This window comes from Pygocentrus nattereri, chromosome 14, assembly GCF_015220715.1.
Source record: "Pygocentrus nattereri isolate fPygNat1 chromosome 14, fPygNat1.pri, whole genome shotgun sequence".
Classification (NCBI taxonomy): domain Eukaryota; kingdom Metazoa; phylum Chordata; class Actinopteri; order Characiformes; family Serrasalmidae; genus Pygocentrus; species Pygocentrus nattereri.
The window spans coordinates 9,167,314-9,185,711 of NC_051224.1; the positions used below are offsets into that span (position 1 = coordinate 9,167,314).

The 18,398-nt window shown below is 38.7% G+C and overlaps 1 protein-coding gene across 1 annotated transcript in view; it reads right to left on the minus strand.

The window, feature by feature from the left end:
• Nucleotides 1-15,927, minus strand: part of gas7a (growth arrest-specific 7a) — a 66,998-nt gene extending 51,071 nt beyond the window's left edge. Inside the window, exons 1-2 of the mRNA XM_017684714.2 lie at nt 15,805-15,927; nt 6,390-6,498 (exon numbers count right to left, since the gene is read on the minus strand). Coding sequence (XP_017540203.1) covers nt 6,390-6,498; nt 15,805-15,807 — 112 coding nt within the window. The 5' untranslated portion in view covers nt 15,808-15,927. The remainder of the gene's footprint in view (nt 1-6,389; nt 6,499-15,804) is intronic.
• Between the last annotated feature and the right edge of the window lie 2,471 nt (nt 15,928-18,398).

Consider the following 18,398-nt stretch of genomic DNA (forward strand, 5'->3'; position numbering starts at 1 on the left):
TTTGTCATTTTTCAGTTTTTGACATAATTTGAAAATGCCTGTTGCTCTTTACACTGTCTATGAAAGTCTTGATGAATGGACCAAAAGAAATGGCCCCAAAAAAATCTGGTTCCATTGACTTACATAAAAAGTAAAGTATGTTTTTTGCTTCTCCTGTAAAGTAAAGTCCAGATACAAGGTTTTGTTCCGACAGCAGCGATACGCCTTTTTGGAAAGCGACGCTGTGTGGCAAAGGTCTTTTTAAAGGTTACTCAGTTGGGTTTTAAAGGTTGTCTGATGTATTTACCACAGTTTCATTTTCTCGGCTGTTAGTGAGTCCATAACAAATTACAGTTTGCTACATTTGGTCCAAAACACAAATCAAGGACATCAATAAGATGAAGGTGTGTTGTTTGACTCTGGCATTCAGTGAAATTCAGATTACAACATTTTCTCTACCAAATGATTCTATGGTTTATATTAGAGCGTGGGCTGTTGGTATATGTAGTTTTAAAGACATTGACTCAGAAGTAGGCACAAAAATATTGCTTTCAACACCTGTTGCTTCAAAAGGTCTCTGAGGGTCTCTTTTTACCATCACAGAGGTTTATTACTACAGAAACTTTTAAACAAGTAGGAGACACAGGCAAGTCCAGGCTTTCATACCTCACCCCTACAACTTAAAAACATTAGGTTTACTTTGCTTTCCATGTAGTTACCTGGTTCTAAACCCACCTTATTCTCAAACTGCACTTCTACCATGCACTCATATCTAACATCCTGTACATGTGCAATTTGATTCTTTAGGAAATAAATGAGGAAACCCTGAAATCTCGAGTTTTGTCAATCTGATTGTTTTTGGACTATTTTCAGTACTCTGCTCTTGTACTATGTCAGTTGCATGACTACAGCAATGGCAGTGTTCCTTACACATCAGTGGGAGGGTTAAGGAAGCTTATTTGAATATATGGACTCATCACAGTATTTGTTTACTTATTCAGGCGTTCAAAAGAAGTCAATGTTAAACTTCCCATATTTTTGATTTTAGATGTGAAGATCCTCATGGACTAGTTAATTCCATGATTATTCAGGCTGTGGAAATGACCAAAAGGAAAAAGAGTGATGCTTTGCATCAGTGACACTGTGTGTCCTGGTTTATTCGTAGCAGATTAATATTTGTATATATTTTCCTTTTGCAATTTGTTAAGATGGGACAAAACGGATGGACAAAATATATATAAGTGGCCATCAATATACTTGGGGGGGCGCACAAGTGTAGTGGAAGTGTGGAAGACACCAAAAGGTAGACATTTAAAGCTTTCTCTACTGCTATAAACACATACACAGTCAGTCACAGGTTCCTGTAACAGAGAACAACCAACCATTTTTTTTTGCTTGGATGTCACTAACAGTGCTTCCAGAAAAGGGTTTCTCTCTTCTTGCACTTGCAAAGTGTATCATTCCTTCCTGGCAGCAAGTGAAGGGTCAATTGCCCCAAACAGAAAAAAAGACTTGTGTAAGCGTTATTTGGTAATCAGCTTCAGCCAGCAGTCTCAGTGATACAGAGTGACTATTTTGGCAGCGATCCCTGTAAATGTTATTTTAGACTAAGATGTCTGGAAGGTACATGCCAGCTGAGGAAAAAATCATGGCTTGGCTGTAGCTGTCAGCTGGCCAGACAGTAGTAGAACTCTTATTTTTGGCAATAAGAGATCACATTTACTATAAAAATCAAATCTCCATTTAGCAGCTAGTTTATCAGCCTGGTAAGCCACATGTATCTGATTTCTCATTCAGGACGAAAACGGCAATTATTGATTTTGAAAGGCAAGCGAAGGCAGCTATATAAACAAAAACACAGGCTGCCTACCAGGAGCTGCCAGTAATGACTGACGTGCAATCTGTAAGTGAGAATTATCTGAAAAAGAAAAAGAAATCACACCAAAACTGTTTACGAAGCAAAAGTGGCCACACGTGGCCAAGCCATGCACAAAAATAGCCCGCGGACAGTTCGGCCAGTATTCACTGGAGACCCATGGTGCCGAGCCAATGCCAGAAACTTGGCGGGCGTGCCAGCTCGGAGCGGGATCACAATCCAGAACATGTTCTCACAAAAGAGATATTAGATCAGCAGTGCTGATTCTGGAGCTGTTTTGCTCTTCAAAACACAACAATCTAAATTAGCTTTGCAAAAGAGAATTCTGATATAGGATCAGCGATTCAGGAATGGCAGACTGACACTTGATACAAGTACTATAAAAAAGTTCATTATAAAAAATTATGCAATTTTTTAAACACAAAAATTTAGTAGCCTGGTTGAGTTCACTGAACTGAACAATAAGCTATAGAAATATAAAGCAGATCAGACTCAAAATCAGGATAATTACTTTTTTAAGTTAAAGGCTGCATCATTTTTGAAAGTGTGGGTATTCAGTTCTCCATTAAGAATTCAGAATTTTCTGTTAAATCACAAAAATGTAGAAATCATTTTGACAGATAAGCTGTGTGTAATGGAACTGGTGGGAACTAATTGTTCAAATGGAAGTGTTTTTGTTCTGTCTGGTAGATGCTTCAAATATTATCATTTTTCAGGGTGATTCTGAGAATGTGTATTCCAGTACTTGTTCAAACGTATCAAAGGGTATTCTAAATCTGTAAATTGTTGATTGGGACAGCCTTACTACCTTTGTAAAGTTAAAACATTGAATCACGCTCCTGAGTCTAAAGGCACAACTGTCTAAACAAGGCCATACACAGTGCTGTGAAAAAGTATTTGCCTCTTCCCAATTTCTTCTATTTTTGCATATTTGTCACACTTGTTTCAGATTATGAAACTAATTTTAAGACAGACCTAACCCAAGTAAACACAAAATGCTCTTTTTAAATGAAGATTTCATTAATTAAAGGAAAACTCTTGTTAAACCTTACCTGAAAAAAATGCCCCCTTAGCTATTAATCAGTTAGCCAAATTTAACTGATTATTGGGTTCAATTTCACTAGCCACGCACAGGTCTGATCACAAAACAAAGTCATTGAAATTTACCAGTCTGGAAAGGGTTACAAAGCCATTGTTAACTCTCTGGACTCGAGTGAACCACTGTGAGAGCCATTATCCACCAACGGAAAAAAAACTGGGAGTGGGAGACCTACCAACATTTTACCAAGAGTGCGTCAACAACTCAGGAGGTCATAAAAGAATCCAGATGAGCACCTCAAGAACTGCAGGCCTTGACTGCTTCAGTTAAGATCAATGTACATGCTTCCACAATAAGAAAGACCCAGGGCAAAATGGCATGGGAGAGTTGGCTCATCTCACATTTGTCAAAATATCTTGATGACTCCCAATACTTTTGGGGTAATATTCTGTGGGCTGATAAGTCAAACACATGGGTCTTGGTTCATCTGGCGTATGTTACACTGCATTTCACCATAAGAACAGCATACCAACACACAGTGGTCTGGGGCTGCTTTGCTTCAGCAAGACCTGGACGACTTGTCATAACTGATGGAAGCATGAATTCTGCTCTCTGTCAGAAAAATCCTGAAGGAGAATGTCTGCCAGTCAGTTTGTGACCTAAAGCTCAAGTACAGTTGGCTTATGCAGTAGGACAATGATCTGAAGCACACAAGCAAGTCCACCTCTGAATCGCTCAAAAGAAACAAAATGAAGGTTGTGGAGTGGCCGAATCAAAATCCTGACTTGAATCCCATTGAGATGTTTGGCAGAACCATAAACAGGCAGTTCATGCTTGGAAACCCTCCAGTGCAGCTAAATTAAAACAATTCTGCAAAGAAGAGCGGGCCAACATTCCTCCACAGTGATGTAGAAGACTTATCGCAAGTTGTCGCAAATATTTGACTGCAGCTGTTAGGGTGCATTTACTTTATCACATGGGTGATATAGGTTTTGAAAAAATCTTTATCTTTGGTAAACATAATTAAATAAAAAACATTTCATCTTTTTACAGTGAAATCAAATGCCAAAAAGAGTTGGGGGGGGAGGGGCTGGGCGGGCTGATTGAGCACAAAATAGTCAATAAAAACGACTTTTTCTCTGGTCAATCCCTTCACTCTAGTTGATGGCACAAAAAAGGCTAATCATTCTTTTGAGTTATTTTATATATTACTTTATTTATATAATACAGTAAAACGAATCCTAAAACTATTAATAGTAGTAAGCCTGCAATTTGTTTCTAAAGTTGATGATCAATCACCACATAAATAATTGTGATTGCAGTCAGGTGATTTTGTAATAATTGTGACAGGCCTATTTGTTTTGATGCCTGATTACACAATTTCCTGTAGAAATGACAAATTCCCCCTCTTTATGTGCACAAAGTACATAAAAAGCATCAGTGCTTGTATCAGGATACAAGACCTGGTATTACCTGGTAATGGTTCGAAACAAAAATCAGTTACTGCCCATCCCTATCAGCAACTGCTGTAAATAAACAGCCTCTCTCTCTTTCACTTGTGCTCTCTCTCTCTCTCTGGCCTCCATCCCAAACACTGTAAACACAGGCTGCCCCATGGGAGCTCTGCCTGGGCTACACTCCCTAACTACTGATAATGATCACTATTAAACAGGCCTGCCTCCAACATGCACTTCTATTAGCTTTCGCAGGAAAACAAATGCTTGCTGCAGTTTTATGCAGGCCAGACAGAGTCCTGCAGCTCATCAGAAAAATGAGAAAATGAAAAGGTGATAAAAGTCAGTGCGTGTGTTGTATGGAGAGGATGGCTAATATGTGTGTGTAAATCAGATTAATCCATTCCAGATCAGCTCCCTCTTCAGATGAATGCTTTGTGAAGATGATGGAGAATGCTAATGATGCTTCCCAGCCTGTGGCTCTTCGCCAGGCCGAGATGGCTTCTATGGTTACACAACAAAATACAAGAAAAAGATTGCACTCTTATCGAAAATTTGCATTCTTTATCAGGCGCTATATGCCTGCTAGGCCATATTCATAAGAAATGTGGCTGATAAGAGATAAGCTACTTGGTGTTCAGTTTGCGTCGGTGGTGAGGAGAATCAATGAAAAAGTACACTAGTTTTTTAAAAGGTCAGAAGAGTCAATGAAGCTTAATCTTCATGGCTGCTGGAAGCAGTAGTACCTCAATATCCATTCTTGCAAGCTCCTACACGGAGGTCAGAGCATTTACTACTTTTTTAAGGATGCTAGCATGCTGAGCTCTATAGTATATGTTCAATGTCAATTTCCATTTATTAAGTTTTTTTTTTTCTTGGAGGTTCACATCACAGCTAGTTTAAGGGGAATCTGGCCACATCCTATGGTTTTATATCAAAAACATGACTGCAAAGAGCTAGTGGGTGCGCATGAGCTCAGTGAATAGGAGTGAAAGGAGCTAAATGGCTGAAAATGAAAAATATTGGAGCATTCACTGCTATTAAAGAGGCACAGTTTACTACATAAATCACTGTGCTTTTTAAAGGCTGAAGCTGGCCCCAGCCATGCCCTAAAAATTCTCTCTAAGCCTAGATATAAACTGAGTAGGGCTTCCTATTCTAAGAGAACACAGCAATGGGCTAACACTGCCTTCAAAATGAGAGTCCTTGCACGAATAACCAAGTAAATAAATAAAGAATTAACCCCCTAAAATGAACACGCTTAACTTCATGAACATGCTCCAATGTTTCCAACCGTTTATGCAGGACCTTACTTTCATATTGGTAAGTAGAAAGATGTATTCTGTTAAAAAAAAGACAAGTTACCTGTATATTTCCATGTTTTCTACAGCAAATAAAAAAAAAGCAGGGCAGTAGGATTTTAGGATTACTGCTACTGAGTGCTGATTGGTTAGTGAACTGCTGGGCTCATTGGATGAGTCAACTGGTTCACACACACATCATCAAACTGAGACACTGGGTGCGCTCCAGTATTCACCTTGTGCATGTGCCACAGTGTGGGCATAGTGTCCACCCCATTTATAAGCAGCATACACTCTCAGAAAAGAAGGTACAACACTGTCACTGGTGCAGTACCGTTCTTGTCACTGTGGTGGTACCCTCAGGGGTACATCTCAGTACCTTTAGTGATGGAACGTAACTGAACCATAATCCACTAAAATTATATTTCCTAAAATGAACGAGCTCCACACAACTGATCTCATCACCAGGCTTTTTATGAAATGGTCCGTTTTTAAAAAAATAGTTTTTCCACTGGGAAATACTTATTTAAGGTACACAGTTGGACCACTGCTGTACCTCTGAGGGAACGTTTACACTTTGTTTGTACCTTGATGAACGAATCATGTACCTGCATGGTAGCTTTATTTCTAACAGTGTATAAAACTGGCACATGCCACTTTTTCTGCCTGAAAGCTTCAACTCAGTAGGCAAAGTTGTGTCATATGATAAACAATACATAAAGTATGAAGAGCAGACCTACCTTTACTGCTAGTGTTGACATAGTATTTGCGTCCCTCGGCTGACATGTAGCACTTCCAGCCCACAGGGAGAGGAACATTATCTGCCTCCTCTTCGACAGTGGAATACTCCTGACACATACAACACAAAACAGTCAAGAAACAGGCCGTCGTAAAAAACGCATTTCAGGAAAATCTTTATTCTTTAGACTATTGGGACAAGTACATGTAAAATCTGTCAGCTATTCAATTATAAAAGATGATGATTAATGCATTCCAGTTTGTGACAAGCTAAAAGCATTTCCTTCCACAAACAGCGTTAGTAACCGAATGACTCTTCTAATGAATCATATTACCATGAGATGTGAGCACAGTGACCGATTTCAGATGTCCTGGCAGAATGTTTGGAACAAGGTCTGACAAATCATGCGTTTGTTTTGCAGCGCTTCACTAACACAATATCTACTCATCAACAGCAATCACGCTACTGCTCAAATCACCATTAGGAGTTAAAAACATATTACACAGCACAAGATCTATATTTAGACTATGAACGTCATAAATCTGGATCTGGATCCATCTAGAAACCACAATGGATTATATACATGACTACACTCGTAAAAATAAAGGCTTTTAAATGGTTCTTGGCTCTGAAGTACGATTCCAAAAGGTCAGTCACCTTCACCAAAAGGTTCTTTAAGGAAACAAAGATGGCACTGCTCCAAAGACTCCTTTATGGCATGTTTCTTTTTAAAACTGTGTGCGCCCCAATCTCTCAGTGTGAGATTAAAAAACTTGGACTCAAACATGCAGCTAGCATTAAGTCCATTCTAATGTATTATGAAAAGTAAACATATGTAGCTAGTGCCACAGAAATACTTCATTCCTCTTAAAGTGATGGAGCAGTGTATGCTGCATGACTTCAACAATAATTCATACGCAGTGATATTCAGCAAATTAATTGTATATGACCTGTCAAAAACAAACCTAATGGCCTCTCACACCTTATCTGCGGCTTCCAGCAGTGTCTCAGACTGAGACAGAAAACAAACAGAGACAGAAAGGGGTAGCGGGGTGGGCTGGGGAGGGAGGAACAACAAAAAGACCAGAGAAACAGAAAGCAAAACAGATGGACTGCGGAGATGCAAAAGGTGAAAAGAGAAATAAAGGTAGAGCTGAAATCAGCTAGAAGGAGAGTCAGCTAGCAAGCTGCAACGTCTGCAGACACAGATCAAGCTTGAACTGCTGTCTTCAAGCATTGGCCATCAATAGAAGCTCAGCAGGAGAGTGGGAGAAAAGGACAGAAGGGATGAAGTGCACCAAAGGATATTAACCCATCAAACTGCAGACTTATTATTTATTAATCTTAAGGAAAAACACTACTTGATCTGATTTTTTTTTTTACAAGTATTTTTTGTATTTTACATTTATCCATTTCTTACAGTCAGATATGCAAATGAAATGTTATCTGATCAAATGTGCAACAATTTGCATTCAAATCTTGAACGTTAGAATTAAACAGTGTATTTCATTATAAAAGAATTCTCCAGAGAAAGGATTTTACAGTGGAATCTCACTGTTGTATCGTTCAATCTAGAAGTCACTACGCACCATTATTGTACAATGTTTTTAGATCATTTTTTAGAATGTTGTAGCATCAATCCAGCTATTAGTAATACATTAGGAAATTCTTCAGTAATATCCTTCAGAATGTAATTAGGAACAAACAAGCACATTTTTGTGAACGCAGGTATTCTAGAAGGTGATATTTCTGCATCTGAATGTAAAGAAAACCTGATTTTGAGAACTTTTTAAGAATCAGTTTCACAGCTGCATTGCCCAGTGAGATCACAGAAAACATGCACCATTTATGTGAATGTTGTCATTAGCACAAGGAAATAGACATATTTGCAGCATTCAAGTCAAGACCTTTCGAGCTGAGTGCTAGTCAATACCAACACCTAAACACATTGAGACCACGTCAAGACAAAGACTTTGTAGCAGTTGAGTCCGAGTCAAGCCCAAGACCAGAAATGGTAAGAAAAAGTTTCCAGTTACCTCAGACAGAGTCACTGCACTCGGCTTGACTTGAGTTCACCTTACCCTGAGACCAAGTCCAGGTTTAGCCATCATTAAAATCAGTAACTTTTGGAAAATATAGTTAAATACATGTTGACATTAATGAATAAACATGCTGAAATAAAATATCTCTACTGAGTTTTAACATTATGATTGCAGTTTAAAAGGACATGATATAGATGTAATTTATCCAAAAATCCTTGCATTGACTAAAATCAACATTTCGGCCTGTGGTGTCTTGCCTTAAGACATTCAGCATGTACTATAATTTATAAACCCCTTAAAACTATTGTAAAGTTATTACATACTAAGGCATGTTATTCAGTAACTACAGGGAATTCAGTGCAAATTGGTTGAGCTTTTCTTACATTATAAAAGTGTGTAATAAAACTTTGGGCCCATTGGTGGGCCCTAGGTATTTTAAGCATTGAACTAATGCATAAGTTATGCAGAATTTAAGTGTGGATGCACATCCAATTCCGTAGCAAACGTCAATGATACGTTCGTCTTTAGTTGGACAATGAATGGGAAAGTTCATAATGTTCAACATGGCGTCTGTTTACAGGGAAGGTTCCACTCTTTTTATCAAAGAGACAATCAGATTTCTGTTAAAGCTGCAAGAAGGAAAGACCCCCTCGTTGTTGAGATCTGTGCAAGCTAAAGAAAAACCAGAAATAACACCAGTGATAAAAAGGTATTTTGGCCTTTAGTTTGGAGCTGATTTTGCTTCAGTATGAAAGGGTTAAGGGGTTAAAGGAATGCGAAAATAGCAGACTGAGCATTCTACTGCATCGGGCTGCCACAACCAATGCGATGTAGGCGGACCACCTCTTTTGAAGTGTGACATAAAAGAGACTCTGCACTCCTTCACTCCCCTCCCTCCCTCCTCTCTCTCCTTCTGCCCATCCCTCACACTTTTCCTTGACTCTGTTTCTCTGTTTCAAGGTTTAGTCAAGGACCTCATGCATGCTGTGAGGGGGGTACAATGGCGAGCTCTTGTACACACGAGGGGGCCATTCTGAACTGTACTGCTCTTTCATTCAGCCACTTCAGCAGAAGACAGAAGGTTATTTAGGTGCACTGCTGGTATGAGTGTCTTTCCTGTCAGCTTCCTCAAAGCAGCAAAGACAGAATTCTTCTGTTAGAACTATGCTGCCTTTTTCCTACTTCCGTGATTTAAAGGAATAGTTTAATCAAAAAATCTAATTTACACCACTTTCTTCTACCTCAAGTACAGTCCATCAGTCTGAAGTTGATGTCCAAAGTTCGCTCCTTTAGGTTTGCACCATGGTCCTGACTGTTAACTAAAACTATGACTAAAACAAAAGCTAGTGAAAAAATCATGTTAACTCTAATAAACATTCAAAAATGAATAAACAAAGGGAAAAAAATAAAGAATTAGAGAGTTTAGAAGTGGAACTCCTATGTTTATCAAATACCTGCTATCACAACATCCATCACAACACATCCTTAAGAACTAACCAAAACTAAACTGAATTCAAAACCAAAATAAAGAACTATGTAAAAATAAAAATTAATTAAACATTTTAAAAACTGTAATAACTCTTTGTACTGGAAGGCGAATGTACTGTACTGTTTGTACTACAAGGCTAACGCAGCTAACAAGTAATAGAAGCTTCTATCCAACCAACTGGTGTTGTGCAAACTGCTTGCCTAAATCATCACACTCTGAACTCAGATGTCATGTTTTTAACAGTCTCAAACAGACTTGCTTGTGTTTCTGACACTGTATGACATTGGTGACCAGTCCTCCTCCTTAGATAGCAAACAGAGGCAATACTGAGATGGATCTGGTAGGTTTGATTAGGGTTGGAGCTGCAGGAAAGTAGATCTCCAGGAGCAGAGTTGGTGATCACTGCTGTATGACATGCTGTTATCTATACTTCTGTTTCTTATTCCCACTCCTTGCAACCCACACCTTTACTACCCTCTGCCCCAAGCCACCTGATCCAGCTCGTGAATGCATTCTTAATCAGTTCTTGAGCTGGATCAGGTGTGCTGCACCAAGGAGTACCTGAATCAGTGCACTGCTGTGAGTCACTGGGAGCAGGTTTTAAAAAGTCCGTTTTTTACAGACAGTTTATTCTTTTTGACAGGTAACCTTGGTAGCTGCTTGGTAAATGTTAGCAACTTTACCACTACAAGTCAACTTTACCACTACGTACGTTAATAGCACATCAGTAGCTGATTAATTAGCTTATAAGTACCAGTTCTATCACAGGTCACTAGCTAGTAAATAGCATTAGGCACATCACTAGCAAACTACTTCAAAATGAGGTGCCCAGAACATCAACCCTTTTGCTGTTTTGTCTGTAGTCATCTTAACATAGCACAACCTACACCGATGCATGGAATATTTTAGTTAGTTCATGAAACCTAATGCAAACAGCAGTATTTCATGTAGAAATGTCTGCGTTATAAGTAGCCTAGTAGCTAATGCTAAGCTAGTAGAGAACATTCATTTTCCACACTAAATTTAATAATACTTATAGCCTATAAACACTGACATTTGAAGCTTCTAAGACATGCATGGAACAGATTCTTTACTTTGTATGTTGCAGCTCTGAGTGAATCCCTAACTACTTGATTTAAAGCCTAATACTACTGAAGCAGTCTGTTAGCCTAAAGCTGCCTGTCAAGCTAGCTGCAAAACCTACATACAATGAGTGACTGCATATAAGCATTTGTGCATGCTAATACGCAATCAAGAAGCAAACTTTAGACAGCAAAGATAAGTCGTAGCTGGTCTACATTCCGGGGTCAGGGCCAAACTGTGTACACTAGTTTTTTCGCCAAATCATTTATTTAAAGAGATTCCCTGTAAAAACAGTAATGGCTTGAATGTTCCAGCACTGAAGCCATTTCAGGTCAAGTCGAGAGAAATAGAAAAAGACTGACTGTTCGTTTTGTCGCTAATCAGTGCCCTTAATGCTGAAACATCTCTGATCTTTTATCTCGGATTGGCTTAATGTGTGAAATTTGTTAATCTGCATGGGTCTGAAACTGCCAGATACACAGCGACTAACCTCCAATCTCTAAAAACATCTCCAGCTAGTTATATTCATGAGCCTGGAATAAAGAATCACTTTTCCTCCAACAGTATCATATCTGAATTATTAATTACACTTTTTTTCAGTTTGAGTTTATAATTTTATTCTAAACTATGTGACTGAACTGATTCTAATAGAAAGAAAGTGACCCCAGACTCCAGAAGACTGGACAGAATTTTGCAAGAAGACAAGAGGAGAAAGAAGGACAGATTGCAAGAAAAACATTTTTACTGGGTGGAAGATAAATACATGCGATCCCAGGCCCCTGAGTTCACATTGTCTCTGTTGCAGAGATGGGGGATTAACCAGAGCTGCAGCCAAGTTCTCACATTGTGAATCCTTGGATTTTCCCAGTCAAATCCTGTCTGTAGTTGAGCGCTGGAATGCTGGATGTTAGATGCATGTTCCTACCCACACTGATCTGGGATCAGCCTTGCAGTTTCTTTCATAATGCTTAATATAGGAACCTTGAAGGAGAAGGAAGTCCTACATCAGTACAAAAGAACAACTTTTCCCTAAAACCTAAAAAATAGATCTGAAGAAAAGTACTCTCTTTAGAAACTTTGCGGTTGCACTTGAGCTGACTGCATTCAAACATTTACTTTGGGTGAACCAGAGGTAAACTTAGCTGTTATATTTCAGCAGTTGATATTTGATATAGAGTGACAGAGCGTAAGTACACTGTAGATGTTTCTAACAATATGGATCATGAGTGCATTTACTTTCTGAGCTATACGGACTGAGAAATACTCCCTTGTGCCTTGACTTACCAGCCTTCACATTAGATTAGTACTAGTAACATTACAGAGTACTTTCTGCTCAGGGGCCATGTGGCCTGATCTATTAGCTTGCGATCCAGAGACTTGTACACAGTAGGGCTAAACGAGTAAACAATTTTATATCAAAATTGCAATTTTACAGAGTATAGTTTTCAAATCACAAAAGTTGCAATTTTAACTATTCAAGTTTTAGGCACAGTGCCCTGCGATGGACTGGCGACCTGTCCAGGGTGTATCCTGCCTTCCGCCCGAAGACTGCTGGGATAGGCTCCAGCTCCCCCCCGCGACCCTGACGGAGAAGCGGCTTAGAAAATGGATGGATGGATGGAAGTTTTAGGCACAGATGACTTTTCATTTTCATATATTTGAATGGTCATGAACCTGTCCAGGGTGTATCCTGCCTTCCGCCCGATGACTGCTGCTCTTGCACGCACCCCCTGCGACTCTTTGGGAGAAGCGGCTTAGAAAATGTGTGTGTGTGTGCGTGTGTGTGTGTGTGTGTGTGCGCGTGTGTGCATGTGAATGGTCTTGAAAGTGTAGTGGCATAGTAATATTAAGAAGCTGAGTGGTGTCACTGTCTCTGGTCACTGTCTACAAGTCTGTAGGCTTGAGGCTCCTATCCTTTTTGTATGTGGGGGGAATTTAACTTATTAAGTAGAGCTTGTGAACTGTCAGTCTGGCACACTACATTCATACATATGTTCAAGCCTCAAGCCCAAAAAATTAATGCGCTGGCCTTCTTGGAAAAAAACGTCCTGCAGCTTAGTTTATAGAAAATAATCACATTTAAATCACAATACTTTGGCAACATATCCGCCATAGTTGTATAAAGTGAAAAACATTTATTTATATTTTCCTTAATTATCATTTATTCTATTTTATTTTATTTACCCATTTCCCCCAATTTTGTCATGGCCAATTCCCAGCTACTAGTTAGGTCTGCTACTATCACAAGCTGCTACCAAGATGGGAGGACTAACATGCTTCCTTCAACACACAAAGTCAGCCACATATTTTCCCACAGCCTCAACGTCAGGCCAACACACATGGAGGCAAACACCTCTCTACAGATGGTGGCCTTTGTAGCAAACTTGTTAACAATATAAATTCACATATTTTGAGAACATCACACATGACAATGCCAAGAAAATTAAATAGCAGTGTCCCTGTTCCCAAGGTTTATCATAACTCAGTACTCAAGGTATCCAGTCTTGACTTGAGAGAACTCTTTAAAATCCTTTAAAAGCTTGAAATGGTGGTTTCTGTCTGGATAACGTTTACAACATTGGTCCTTGTCCATAATTCTAAGAGAAGGAACATTCCGATCAAAGTGGCTTTGTTGGTTTTGTCAAACATTCTTTTAGCACCAGTATTAAGGATAAATGGGCTCCTTATCAGCGCAGACGCATGTCTTGATGCTGAGATCAATGCCATCCATCAATACCACCCAAAACTATCTGTAGTCAGTCAGCTGCAGTTAGAGTTAAGGACCTTATCATCTATGTAATGTATCTATGAAATGTGAACTAATGTAGCTAGCTCCATAAAAACATTATTCATTCTCCATTATATAATGCAGTACACGGCCTGACCAGAAGAATAATTCAGCACTCTAATATTATATTACAAAAGATAGCTGTTATATAAACGATAAGTGTTATACAAAATATAACTGTGAAAAAACACCTCCAACACTTGCTACTGTTTTAAGCATAGAAAACTCATAGTTCACTAAAGTAGCCTGAAAGTAGCCTGAAAGAGCTCAAGCATGACCCTTTCTGCACCCTTCTGTAAAGTGTGAGACCAAATGGAAGGAATGATTAAATAGGCAAAATTCAGCACACTCAAATGAGTTAAATATGAGAAAAAGGACAAGGGGAAAATGTACGGGCACATATTTTTGCAAGCTAAAAACATGGCTATAAACAAATTAGATTTTATTGGACATGAGTTTTGCCCTGTTTTTGAGGTAAGGAGGGGAGTTATAACAGGCAGCAGAAGAGGGTCTGAGTCATGAAAGCAGAAACACTGGCAGCAATAGAATATTCAGATCTGATATACTGCACAGTAATGAAACCTAAGGAGTTTTGGCTTGCTAGACAGGACTGAACACATTACCTGTGTAGACATAAAAACCAGCAGTGTGATCTCACTTTCAGAACAGTGTCAGTCTAGTAGGGAATTATAGTGGGAAACGGTAGGGAAAATTTATGATTTTATTGTTTGGCTCTTGCTGAACATCAAAAGGAAGGTTAAAGCCAAATGAAAAGAAGTTTTGAAATGAAACTTCCAAGCTTCCATGAATTTTCCAAAATCGATTAAAAAAATGATGAGACGTTCAAGAGAAAATAGGACTTCTAACAACCATGCAAGACCTGGGAGACCACCAAAATTGTCAACATCAGATAATCAGTACTTAGAGCTTTCATCTCTGAAGGATAGGAGATCTGTCAGATCAAAAAACAAAAAAAAAAACCCACAGGTGTTCCTGTTCATCCTTCCACTGTGAGAAGACAACTCAACGCTGAGAGTCTGAAAGGACGAGGAAAGAAAATAGACAAAAAAAGAAGAAAAACTGCAAATCAAACAAAAGAAAAATGTTCTCAAAATATCCCAAAATTTGGGATTATTTGGATCGTGAAAAGCAGAAATGCAACTAACTTCTAAGACTGAACTTTGAAGGTGTGAAAATATATCCCTGCATATTTCTTTGAAAAATTAAACTGGAAGCAAAAAATGGAAGTTATATTAAAGGCCAAGTATGGACAGAAAAAAATATACTATATTTATTTGATACGATATTTATATTTGTTAAGGCTTCTGTTTACTGTTGTGTTAAATGTGTTCTACTTTTTTCCCTGAGACTGAAAAATGAACAACTTGCAAGGTAATGACCACAAAGTATGTCGTAAAGAAACATGTAATTTATTAGGCATAAAAGGTAAAGACTCACCAAAGAGCATGACTAGAAATGGCATACTGGTTTCAATGAGTATCTGTATTAGGTTGGTATCAGAAGAAAATGCTGGATTGGATATCGGAGGGAAAAAAGTAATGAATCCTGAAAAACAAATCTATCCTAACAGCAGACATTCATAACTGATGATGCGATGCAGTTAGCTGGGTATTTTCTTCTGTTGGAATAGTTTGAGCATGATAGTCTACTTTTAGATCTTACACGAAGCCTCAATAAAAATAGCTTGTTTTAAGCTCTGTAGTACTTAAAGAAAAGGTTTCAGTATCAGTGCTGGAAAATGTGGTACAGCACCATCTCTAAACATATTTCTGTCTGATGTAAAATCACAACCCCAATATCCCACCAGAAGGCTTTAGAAGAAGCATGTAGCAGGTTGTGGACCAATGGTTAAAAAGAGACCAAGAGGCATATGGACTTACATCACCATTTCTTGGTGACTAAAATACTATAACACTACAAACACTACAAATCAATTTGAAGGACATTATAAAGTCACTTAGTTATCATCAAACTAGAGATACAAAGCTCTTACCATGTGCTCCAGTTCTTCAGACGAGCTTTTACGACAGAAACGTCAAAAGGGAAAATTCAGGATGGTGAAACATGGGAGTTCTAGCATCTGGCTCGAGAGAAGAACATTGTACAGAAACTCCCCTCAGCACAAATGACACAAATCCCAGGGCCAAAATCCAAGGATGTGGAAAGAATGAACAGACATGAACCATAACCCCTCTTTTTTTCCCACAATTTCCCAAAACAAAAAAAAATAAAAAAAGTCTACATGAAATTTCCAGACTTGAGAGCTTTCTAAAAGGCTTTGTTTGGGAGTTCCAAATGCAAGTGGGTTAAGAGGCTGTTCATGAACTGACAGGGCTTTTAGAGACGATGGGTAGCACAATGCCTGACACTGTGCAGATGGAGAAAATGGAGAAATGACACTCTTTCTCAGTCAACAAGGCCAGTTTTGTGCTGCCTGACTCAAACAGACCTTGGGCAGTGCTTCTCCCTGCTCTGGATCTCCCCCCATCTCCACGTGTAACAGCAGTGTCTCAGACACAGACAACTGCTGAACTATTCTCACTGCTTCCCAGAACAGAGAGCTAAGAAAGAGTGATGAGCAAGAGGACAAAGTACTGTCTTGAGAATGCAGAGTAAATGAGGCAGCATGAAGCTTCCATAGCCGAAAGCTCCCTCTGCACACAATCCATCTCCTGGCAAGAGCTGTAACGCAGCCTTGGATATGTGATAAGACTTATGTTTTTATTTTAAAGCAGTACAGCAATAACTCTAAAATTTCCCTTATACTAGATGTACTTGATCAGCCAAGACATATTTGATGTCTAAAGTTTGCTACTTGTAAGTTTGCTTCTTCTTTGTAGCTATTGTAATAGAACCTTGTAGTCCACCAAATACTATTTTGCAAACTGCAGGCCTCAAACTTCATCAAGTTGTCAAGTTATATCAGGAAGACATGCTTTCTGACTCCATATGACCTATTCCTATCCATGTAAATGAACAAAAGTATGGACAAAAGTTTTACAATGTTATTTAGCTTTGTGACTGTCCATGTGACAGTAGGGTTGGGGCTACATGTCATTTTGAACAGGACAAATATCTGTCATTATTTGAAACCATGGGTACAGTTTCATATTCAGTATATTAAGGACTGTTTCCATACAGAGTTTGAGGTTTACAGAAAAAAATTGCACATCACATTTTGAAAAAGTACATATATGCCATCTTACACTGTTTACTGCTGCTCGTGTAGTTTGTTAGCTCCTTTGACCATTTTTAGCAGAATGGGTTGTTAACCAGTGTCTGCATCTGAGTCACACTAAATTCTTCTTCCTTCATTCTGAGTGAAAAGTTTGAAAAAAAAGCACACTGAACTTGATGTGAAGGTTTGGTGCATTGAACCCGAAGACAATGAACAAACATTAAACTGTAATTAACTATGACAATTATTGTTTTTGAAGGTGATTCCTGTGTGTGCTAGCATGCCATTGTGTCGTTCACTCATGTCATTCACTTGTACTAAACAGGGCAACTCACTGCTGTATGTGTGTATGAAAACAAACCAAGACTGGAGTGTCTGAGAATGGATTGGAGTGCAGAACAAATTGAAATAAAACAAAATTGAAAGAAAACAAAATAAATACTACATATTCATTTCATGGTCATTATTAATAATTACTGATAAATCAATAAGTGGTCACAATCTGACACTGGAGAGAGCAACATGGTGAAAATATTTCACAACACTTGAAGACATTCTCACAATACATGATGTCTGGCAATAATTCGTTTTACTGAGGTCTAATAAGCTGGCACAGACAGAAAAGAGCCTAACAGAAAAAGATTACTATGCTTTTCTAATGAATGTTTCATATACTGCATTGCACTAAAGCAATTTAACTATGTTCTCTTTTAATGAAAAAAAGTACTAAATACTAACTAAATACTAACAACATCCATGACATACTCAGAAAAGCGTATTGTGACATAATGTATCATGATAATAATAAAATAACATCATGTTGCCCACTTAAGCCTCCATTACTTGTTAACCTTAGCATTGCCCCAATGCAAAACTAAAGAAGACAGCAAACACGTTTTGTTTGACGGACTACATTTGGGTAAGGAGGTAACTGTGTAAATCTGAGGATGTGCTCCTCCTCACCAAACCATGTCTTTATGGAATTCTCTTTGTGCACAGGGGCACAGTCATGTTGGAACAGAAAAGGGCCTTCCTCAAAGTGTCAAAAATGACTGTAGCATTAACATTAGTCTTGGTTGGAACTAAGGTGCCAAGCCCAAACCCAGAAAACATCCCCTTAATATTATCCCTCCTCCACCAAACTTTACTGTTGGCACTATGCATTCAGGTAGATAGTGTTTTTATGGCATCTGTGAATCTGGATTCGCCCATCAGACTGCTACATAGTAAACCGGGATTCATCACTCCCAGAGAATATGTTTCCAGTACTCCAGACTCCAGTGGCAGCCCCACCACCTCAGCCAAGGCTTGGCATGGCAACCAATTTCCTGATGTTCCGTACACACAGTTCTTCTGTTGATGCTGCATCCCAATGTAGTCTGGCACTCTGTAGTGAATAATGAAACAAA